Raw genomic sequence first — 9,420 nt, 5'->3', positions numbered from 1 at the left:
AATTAAAAAAAAAAAAAGAGTAAGGCTGGGTTTACTCAGATGTTTCAGCTCTTTCCCAGTCCTATTTTGAGAGCCTTTTAACCTAAATGGACTATTCCTAAAGGTGTGCGGTAATGTGTTTCTTTGCTATTCATAAGCTTTTCCCTGGCCAATTTTTTCAGAAGTGGATGGCCTCTTCCTTCTTCCTAGTCTGTCTCAGTCTCTAAGCTGGGCTGTTACCTGTGCACCAGGTGCATCTCACTGGGTTTTAAACACCAGAAGCTTAGCCTCCAAACTCACGTCTACATGTCACCACAGTAGGACAAACTGACAGACAAGTTTGTCTTGCTGTTGGAGACCTCTCGTATCACCCCCACCTGGGTCCCTGTGACTGACTGTTCTTCTGTCTGGCTTCCTGGCTTTTAATCCCCTTTCTCCTGCTCTTCTGGCCTGTTGCTTTGGGTATCCCTGAGTTGTCCCTGGGTCTTCCTTATTCATTGTCCAGCTTTCACATGCACATGAGACAATTGAACATACCATGGCTTGAGTTAGGCACACCTTAGTCTTCCGAAGACATCTTTGCTCTTCAGCACTTCAAAGAGGTCTTTTGCCGCAAATTTTCCCAATGCAATACATTGTCTGATTTTTTTTTTTTTTTAATTGTGATTTGGGTGAAGATTTACAGATCAAATTCACTTTCCATACAGCAGTCCACATACACTTTGTCTCATGACACTGACCACAGTTTGCCACAATGCAACAGCTCCCCTCCCACTTCCTCCCCATAGTTACCTCTTCCCAGTGTCCAACTCTCCATACACTCCTGCCCCCTGAGCTGTCTCCCTGTACATAAGCAGCCCTTCTTTTCCCCATGATTGTTCTCTCCAAGGAGTGTATCTACCTCAGGTAAATGTTCAACTCATATGCCATTGTCTGATTTTTGACTGCTGCTTCAATAGGTGGTGTTTGTAGAACCAAGTAGTATGAAGTCTTTGACAACTTCAATCTTTTCTCCATTTATCATGATGCTGCTTATCAATACAGTTGTGAGGATTTTCATTTTCTTTATGTTGAGGTGTAATCCATACTGAAGACTGTAGTCTTTAATCTTCATCAATCAGTTCTTCTCAACATAGAGGGAGGCAGAAATATTCTGGTTTATCCTTTCTCTTTCATCCTATTCTCTTGCTAATGTCTCCCATTTGGAAACCAGTGGATATGAGAGTCTAGCAAAGCAGCTTTCATGGGTCAGTCCTCATGTAGTATAGAACAGAGCTAGAAAATGATGATGAATGTGTCTGAGGGAAAACTCAGGGCCAGAACATCTGGAAAAATATATATACACTTTTTGGCACTATGGTTCAAAGAAAGGTTTTAGAAGGAGTCGTCTGAAAGAATCCATGCCATTATTGTTTCTAAATGTTTACTGTCATGTACCCCCTTAGAAAATGTTTTTGGACAGGCAACCCTGTGTCCAAATAGGAATATTTTATATTTATATATATATACATGCATTACTGTACACATTTATTTATATCCTTTGTAGAATAGAAACTGAAAGAGAAGTTATAAGATCTTCAAAATAAATGTACACAAAATTTCTGGTATGTCCTTCCTGTTCTCCAAATAGATCATTTTGCACAAAACTTCAGATGCGTAACATCTATATTGGAGACTATTCTAGAAATCATTGCCTATTCCTTACACAATTATAGCAATTCTCTCTGTAGAGCATGCTTTCTTTGTCATATGATTTACTTTTAACCATTTCTGAAGAGAGGTAATGAATTTACAGTTCTCTGTTTCATACAAGGAGCTCTGGTGGTGTAGTGCCTAAGGCATTTGACTGCTAACCAGAAGACTGGTGGTTCAAACCCACCAGCCACTCCTCAGAAGGAAGACTGGGCAATCTACTTCTGTAGAGATAGATAATGCCTCAGAAACCCAAGGAGGGGTTGCTATGAGTTGGAAACGACTCGATGGCAGTGAGTTTGTTTGGTTTTTGGCTACCTTCATATTGGATATCAAAGTGCACTGCTTTCTGTCATTTCTTCTTTCCTAGCAGATTATAAGATAGTTCTTAAATCCTCACATATTATGTTTAATCTTCATATATGTATACACAGATATATGCATGTCTGCAAATATATGTATAGTACACAGAAATACAATAACAAGAAGCTAACATATTTTTTTTTAAATAGCCTATTATGCTGTCAATAATATTGACAATTTTAATAGCATATGTGATAGGAAGTGTGTAGAATGATCTTAACTGGGTTTGTAAGCTCAATATGCAAAAAATTGAGGATATTTTCACTCTTAGAATTTCAATTGTGCTTTCCATTGTGGGCACATTTATAGCAAAGAATGAATGTGTGCATGTGCCCACATGTGTGCATTTGGAAAATGCTACACAATTGATTGCTTTCTAGTAGAAACAGAAGCACAAGCCTCTGAGGTTATTCTCTCTCTGGAGACCCATTTCCCACTCCAATAGGGCAAAGGGAAGTTGTCTGGGAAAGAGAGCTCCAGAGATGGGGGTTGAGTAAATAAGGTAAACAACTTCCACCTGAACATAGTCTGAATAAAGAGATTACAGAAGAGTAACTGACACGTTATCACACCTTGTTTCTCAACTGCCTGTCCTGGAACTATAACCAGGATTGAATCTTCATCAAAATCACCTACAGCTGGATTGTCATTCTTGGAAGGTAGTGTTTCTTTCTTTTGTTGTGAAAAGAAAAACAAAGAAAATATTTTAAAAGTTTAGGAAATCCAGAGCTGATTCCCTTTTGCATTGTGTGGAAGCTACTTTTCATATATAGATGAATATTTACTGCATTCATTGAAAACAAAACAAAACAACTCACTGCCGTCGAGTTGATCCCGACTCATAACGACCCCTCCTCGGGTTTCCAAGGCGGTATCTCTATGGAAGTAGATCCCCCAAGCTTCCTTCTGAGGAGTGGCTGGTGGGTTTGAACTGCCAGCCATCTGGTTAGTAGTAAAATGCGGTAGGCACCAATGTCAACCTTCTTCTTTTTGTAAACATTAACCTGCTTAGCCTCATTTGATTAACACAGATGTGAAATGGAATTGGAAGAGTTTCAGGGTTGAATTTTCTTGGAAATCATTAGTTCTTCTTTGACATAATAGTCCATGGTCCAAAGAATCCTGACTATGGATATGATGCAAAACAAGGTCTCTCTTTCATTGTCTTTCTCCTAGTAGAAATCTAATCCTTCAATAGCACAGTTCTTTTTCCTTTTACTGTGTAGTAGAGAGAATGGGGCCAGCTAAAGTCAATGTCAATCCAGTACATTACAGTGTTGAACCTTTTTATTTAATCACCAAAAGGCTTGGTCCATAGACAAATTCTAAACAATGTGACCATTAGTGCCAGTTTTCTTTTGCTGTTGTAATTCTGGAGATAGTATCTTTTGCATAAAATATAATACATAATAACACATAATAATTTCATCTTGGCAAAATTTCAGAATGCAATTGTTATTACCATTGATGTCAAAGAAAATGTACTACATATTCCCTTTAAACTCTACTATGCTATATTTTCTTGAGACCCGGCTTAATGGTCTAGAAGTCTTAGAAGCAAGTTTTATATTTTCTAGTTAGGATATTTGGGGGAAAATCAGAAATTTTCCAAGTACATTTTTTATTTCTACAGAATTTACTTTATTATGCAAGGTCAGTTGATCATATTAGATGGGTAGATTCACATACTATTATTATGGTACAGGAATGGGCAGTGTTTCATTCTCTTTTATATAGGGTCACTGTGAGTCAGAACCAACTTGATGGCACCTAACAACAAGAATAACATTACCAGTTCTACCTTGAGTAGTTATTTACTATATAGGAAAGCAATGAATATCAATGATAGTCATATGTAACTCTTCCTGTTTAAATATTTCTAACTATTTTTGTTTCTGTGTCCCCAACACTATAAACATTATCTCATGCCCTTGCTCTCTCCATGCACCTTTCAATTATACCTATTGTCTAACTATCATGCATCTATATATTCAGCAATATTTTTATTTCCAATGTCTTTGCCTTTCCACAGTATGTACATTGTCAGTCTATGTATTTTACATCTTCAGGTAGGTTGGTATATATTTTAAATATGTTTTGGTATACCATTCTAATGTTTATCTAATTTTATTTTTTCTTTCAATGCTTTTGATGTGTTCATAAGTTTATGCATTTTTCTCTGTATATATCAAATCAACCTATCATATTTTTTGTATTATTTTTTCTGTTGTTTCTCTACATATTTACAGTCTCCAAATACTCAAGTTTTAATCAGTCTGTTATTTTTCCATTAGTTATGGTATCTTATTTTTTTCCCATAGGAATAAAGTAGGAATGATCAACAAAGGCGATTCACAATTAAGCCATGGAAAGGACAAATGTTAGCAACCAAGTGGACTTCATCTTACTGGGCTTTTCTGACCAGCCCCAGTTGGAAATCGTTCTCCTTCTTGTCATCTCTATCATATACATTCTGACACTGATGGGGAACACAGTGATCGTATTGGTCTCATACTTGAATCCCAAACTCCACACACCCATGTACTTCTTCCTTTCTAATCTCTCTTTCCTGGACCTCTGTTTTACTACCAGTATTGTCCCACAGATGCTTTGGAATCTCAAGGGCCCTGAGAAGACCATTAGCTACACTGGTTGTGTGATCCAGCTATTCATTGCTTTGGGGCTGGGCTCCACAGAGTGCATCCTCCTTACTGTTATGGCCTATGACCGATTCAATGCTATCTGTCGACCCCTCCACTATGGTATTATCATGCACCCCAATCTTCTTTGGCAATTAGCAGCTGTGGCCTGGATTAGTGGTTTTGTGGAGTCCACAGTTCAGACCATCCTTGTTTTCCAGTTGCCTCTTTGCAGACACCACAGGGTGGATGATTTCATGTGTGAGGAGCCTGCTCTTATTAAAATTGCTTGTGTGGATACAATCTTCCTAGAATATGAACTCTCCATAGCTATTGTCCTTTATGTGGTTATTCCTCTAGGACTTATTCTGTTTCCTATGGCTGCATTGTAAGGAGTGTGCTGAGGATAAAATCAGTTGAAGGCAGAAGAAAAGTATTTGGGACCTGTGGGTCTCATATGATTGTTGTGGTTTTATTCTTTGGAACTATAATTTCTGTCTACATACAACCCAAAAGTAAGTACACACAGAATCACACAAAATTCCTCACTCTCTTCTATACTGTAGTGACTCCCTCACTTAATCCTTTGATCTACACCTTGAGAAACAAACAGGTTAAGTGCGCTCTGAAAAGCCTGGTGGCAAGAGATCCAAGTTAGGGAGAAATATGAAATATACTCATGCACTTCCTCAGATGCTGGGAACTATTAATCTTCACCCCATTATGGTTTCTCCTTTCATTTAGGAGGGCACAAGCTAAATCACCTAAATAAAAATAGGTGTGAAATATCTTTTTAATAACATCCTGAAGTTACCTATTCTAAATCCTTTCCTCCTTCTGGAAATGTGTTGTGTCTCCCTTTTGGCTGAATTGTAAACATTCTATGAAAAACTAAACATAAATTATATCCACAGATATATGCATATGTATTTGTTTCATAATTCCTCCATAAGGGTTTTTGGTTGTAATCTTTATGGCAACCTTTTGCCAGGGCTTTCTTCTGTGCTGCCAAACTTTTGGTTAGTAGTACAGCACAATATGTTTGCGCCACCCAGGGATTTCTTCTGGTGACATGGTTATGACAAACCTAATTTTACTTCATAGAACTAAATCTTCTAGTCCCTGGATATAGAGCTCAGATCATAGCTGCAGAAATTTGGGTTTATCTGAGAATGTTCTCTATTGCTTCTCAGATCTCATTCCAATAGTACTTACAGGTGATGAATGTTTTAAGTGTGAAAGTCCATTGAAAATCACATAAATATCTAACCATTTGTTTTTACTTGGAGGATTGTTAATTCTTAAACAATCAGTAGAGGCCTCTGGGACTAACAACACCCAGGAATTCTTTTTATTGTCTCTCTCATCCACAGAGGAAGGCCCCAAGAGAAATGAGTCATAAAGCTGAATGTTTCGCTGTGTGCATCCCTCATCAGAATAGAATTGTTCTCTCTTTTGATCAGCAGTTTAGCTCTATATCTCAATTCTGAGATAAATATGCAAACACAAATTTAAGTCTCATTATTGAACTTGAATATTTAAATTCTAAAAAGTAAATACAATGATGTAAAAATAATAAAGTATTTGTATTTGTCATTTATATAGTATTATTGACATTATAATTTGATATAATATACAAAATTGTTTCCATGTTAAGTATAAAAATCTTTTAATTGTTTTAATAACATACTTAATTATAGTATTGTTTTAAATTTCAATGTATTAGTCTTGTTTTCCATATATTCAAAATATTTATAGAATAATATAAAGATTTCCATTGGCTTTATTACAAGATGATGCTTAGGCATACTTTTGCATGTTACATTTTACTTTTTTTGGTAAAAAAGTAAATGCTTTACAGTGATTTTCCCTAGAGAATCATTTTAATACAAATAAATAAGTGGATCTGAATATAGCATAAAGTTGAATGGAGTAGTTTGAAAAAAAAAATTACACTCATTGAAGAGGAAAAAGATGAAGGCCATCGAAAATATAACTTGTCTGTCTAGACCTTGTACTTCTCTGTTCACAAAATAAATCAAATTGGTGTTAATAAATGTGTCTTTAGTAGATTAATAAATGTGACCATATTAAGTTAAATTGTCGCTTACGGATTAGGGAAACCTAGGCTTGATAAGCAATGTGAATTAATTGAATCATTTAAAATCTTGTAATTTAAAACAGAGAAAGAATGAAGAAAATAATAAGAATCTTGTACCCATACTAAGTATATACGTTTTCAATATTTTTCACGGTCTTTACATTATTAAAATAATTTATTTTTGTTGTTGAGAATATACACAGCAGAACATATATTAATTCAACAATTCCTACATGCACAATTCACTGATATTAATTACATTCCATGGGTTCTGCAACCATTTCCTTTTTCCAAGTAGTTTCTCCTCCAATAACATAAACTCACTATCCTCTAAGTTTCCTATGTAACCTATCCAGTTGTTGTCCCTTTGATGCCATAAAGTTAGATTTTTTTTTTTCCTTTTTAAAATTTATTTTATTGTGGTGCAAACATACACGCCAAGACATTAACCAACATAATAACTTCCACATTTTCAGTTCAGGGACATTGATGACATTTTTCATGTTGTGCCACCATTATTGATGTCCTTTTCCAAAATTTTCTGCTACCACTAGCAAAATCTCAATGCCCCACAAACAAAAGCTACACATTTCCCTCTCTCTCCATTTCCTGGTAACTACTACCGATCTTTGGTGTACATATATATGTGTGTATATATATATATATATATATATATGTGTGTGTGTGTGTGTATACACATAGGGTTTTTTGCCTATTTTTTTTTTTTTTTTAACCTATCTAACAATTTTCCCTCTTCTCCCCTCCCAAGCCTGGTAACCAACAACAAAAGTTTCCTTCTATGTATAAGCCTTTCCTCCATTGGATTAATACAATATTTGTCCTTCAGCGATTGACTTGTTTCACTCAGAATAATGTTCTCCAAGTTCATCCACATTATGCGGTGCTTCATGGATTCTACATTATTCTTTAGTGTTGCATAGTTTTCCATTGTATGTATATACCATGGTTTGATTATCTATTCCTCTGTTGATGGGCACTTAGGTTATTCCCATCTTTTTGCTATTGTTTTGTTGTGATGAGCATGGGTGTGCATATATCAATTCATGTCCTGGCTCTCACTTCTTTAGGATATATACCTAGTAATGGAACTGCTTGATCAAATGATATTTCTATTTCCAACTTTTTAAAGACCCACCATTTTCATTTCCACAGTGGTTGCATCATCTGATAGTTCCACCAGTAATGTATGAGAGCCCCAATCTCTCCATACCCTCATCAGCAATTGTTATTTTCTGTCTTGTTGAAATTTGCTGCTAGTGCTGGGGCAAGATGGTATCTCGTTTTGATTTGCATCTCTCTAATGACTAATGATTGTGAACATTTCTTCATGTGTTTATTGGCCACTTGAATATCCTTTTTGGTGATATATGTCTTCTGCCTATTTTTTAATTGGGTTCTTTGTATTTTTGATGTTGAGGTGTTAGAGTTTTCCATAAATTTTAGAGATAAATCTCTTGTGAGATAATGGTGTGGCTGAATATTTTTTCCCAATCTGTAGGTTTTCTATTTACTCTTTTGGAGAAGTCTTTTGATGCACATAAACATTTGATTCTCACAAGGTCACAGTCATATAGTTTATTTTCTGCCATTTGTGTATTTTGGGTTACAGTTAATAGTCTATTTATACTCTGAATTAGGGCCCTTAAGTTTGCTCCTATTTTTTCTTTAATGAACTTTATACTTTTAGGTTTCACATTTAAGTCTTTGATTCATCCAGAGTTAGTTTTTTTGTATGGTGTAAAGTTTCATTTTTCTGCAAATGGATATCCAGTTGTGCCAGCACCATTTGTTAATGAAACTGTCTTTTCCCCATTTAATGGATTTCAGCCCTTTGTCAAATATCAGCTGATCACAGGTGGATGGATCTATTTCTGGGTTCTCAATTCTGTTCCACTACTCTATTTATCTGTCATTGTACCAATATGATGCTTTGAGACCTGGGAATATGAGACCTCCTACTTTGTTCTTCTTCTTTAGTAATGTCTTGCTTATCCAAAGTTTCCTTCCCTTCTGTATAAAATTAGTGATTGGTTTTTCCATGTCCTTAAAGAATATTGATGGGTTCTGGATCAGGAATGATTTGAATGTATAAATTGCTTTGGGTAGTATTAACATTTTCACAAAGTTCAATCTTCCTGTCCGTGAGCATGTTCTATTCGTCTATTTTTGTAGATCTCTTATACTTTCTTGAAGTAGTGTTTCGTAGTTTTCTTTGTATATATCTTTTGTTTACCTGGTAAGATTTTTTCCCAAGTATCTTATCTTTCTGGTAGCTATTGTTAATGATATTTTTATACTTATTTCCTTTTCAGATATCTCTTTGTTGGTGTAGAGAAATCCAACTGATTTTTATATGTTGATCTTGTATCCTGCCACAATGCTAAATCTTTCAATAAATTCTAGTAGTTTTCTTGCTGAGTCTCTTGGGTTTTTCTATGTATGTTGTTGTTATGTGCCGTTGAGTCGGCCCCGACTCATAGCGACCCCTCCTTGGGTTTCCGAGGCAGTATCACTACGAAAGTAGGATTGCCCAGCCTTCCTTCCAAGGAGTGACTGGCGGGTTTGAACCGTCAGCCTTCTGGTTAGCAGTCAAGTGCCTTAGGCACAGTTGAATTCCCCAGTGAA

At 35.9% G+C, this 9,420-nt stretch overlaps 1 protein-coding gene across 1 annotated transcript; it reads left to right on the top strand.

Annotated features, from left to right (window-relative positions):
- Positions 1-4,399: 4,399 nt before the first annotated feature.
- On the top strand, positions 4,400-5,065 carry LOC103211157 (olfactory receptor 2H1-like). The gene has a single exon (XM_042783158.1). The coding sequence runs from the start codon at positions 4,400-4,402 to the stop codon at positions 5,063-5,065; it is 666 nt and encodes a 221-aa protein (XP_042639092.1).
- The last annotated feature ends 4,355 nt before the right edge of the window (positions 5,066-9,420 follow it).

This window comes from Orycteropus afer, unplaced genomic scaffold (assembly GCF_000298275.1).
Source record: "Orycteropus afer afer isolate SDZICR_OR568_19922 unplaced genomic scaffold, OryAfe1.0 scaffold00701, whole genome shotgun sequence".
NCBI lineage: Eukaryota > Metazoa > Chordata > Mammalia > Tubulidentata > Orycteropodidae > Orycteropus > Orycteropus afer.
The sequence above is the reverse complement of the archived record's forward strand: the minus strand, read 5'-3'. Positions and strand labels throughout refer to the sequence as shown.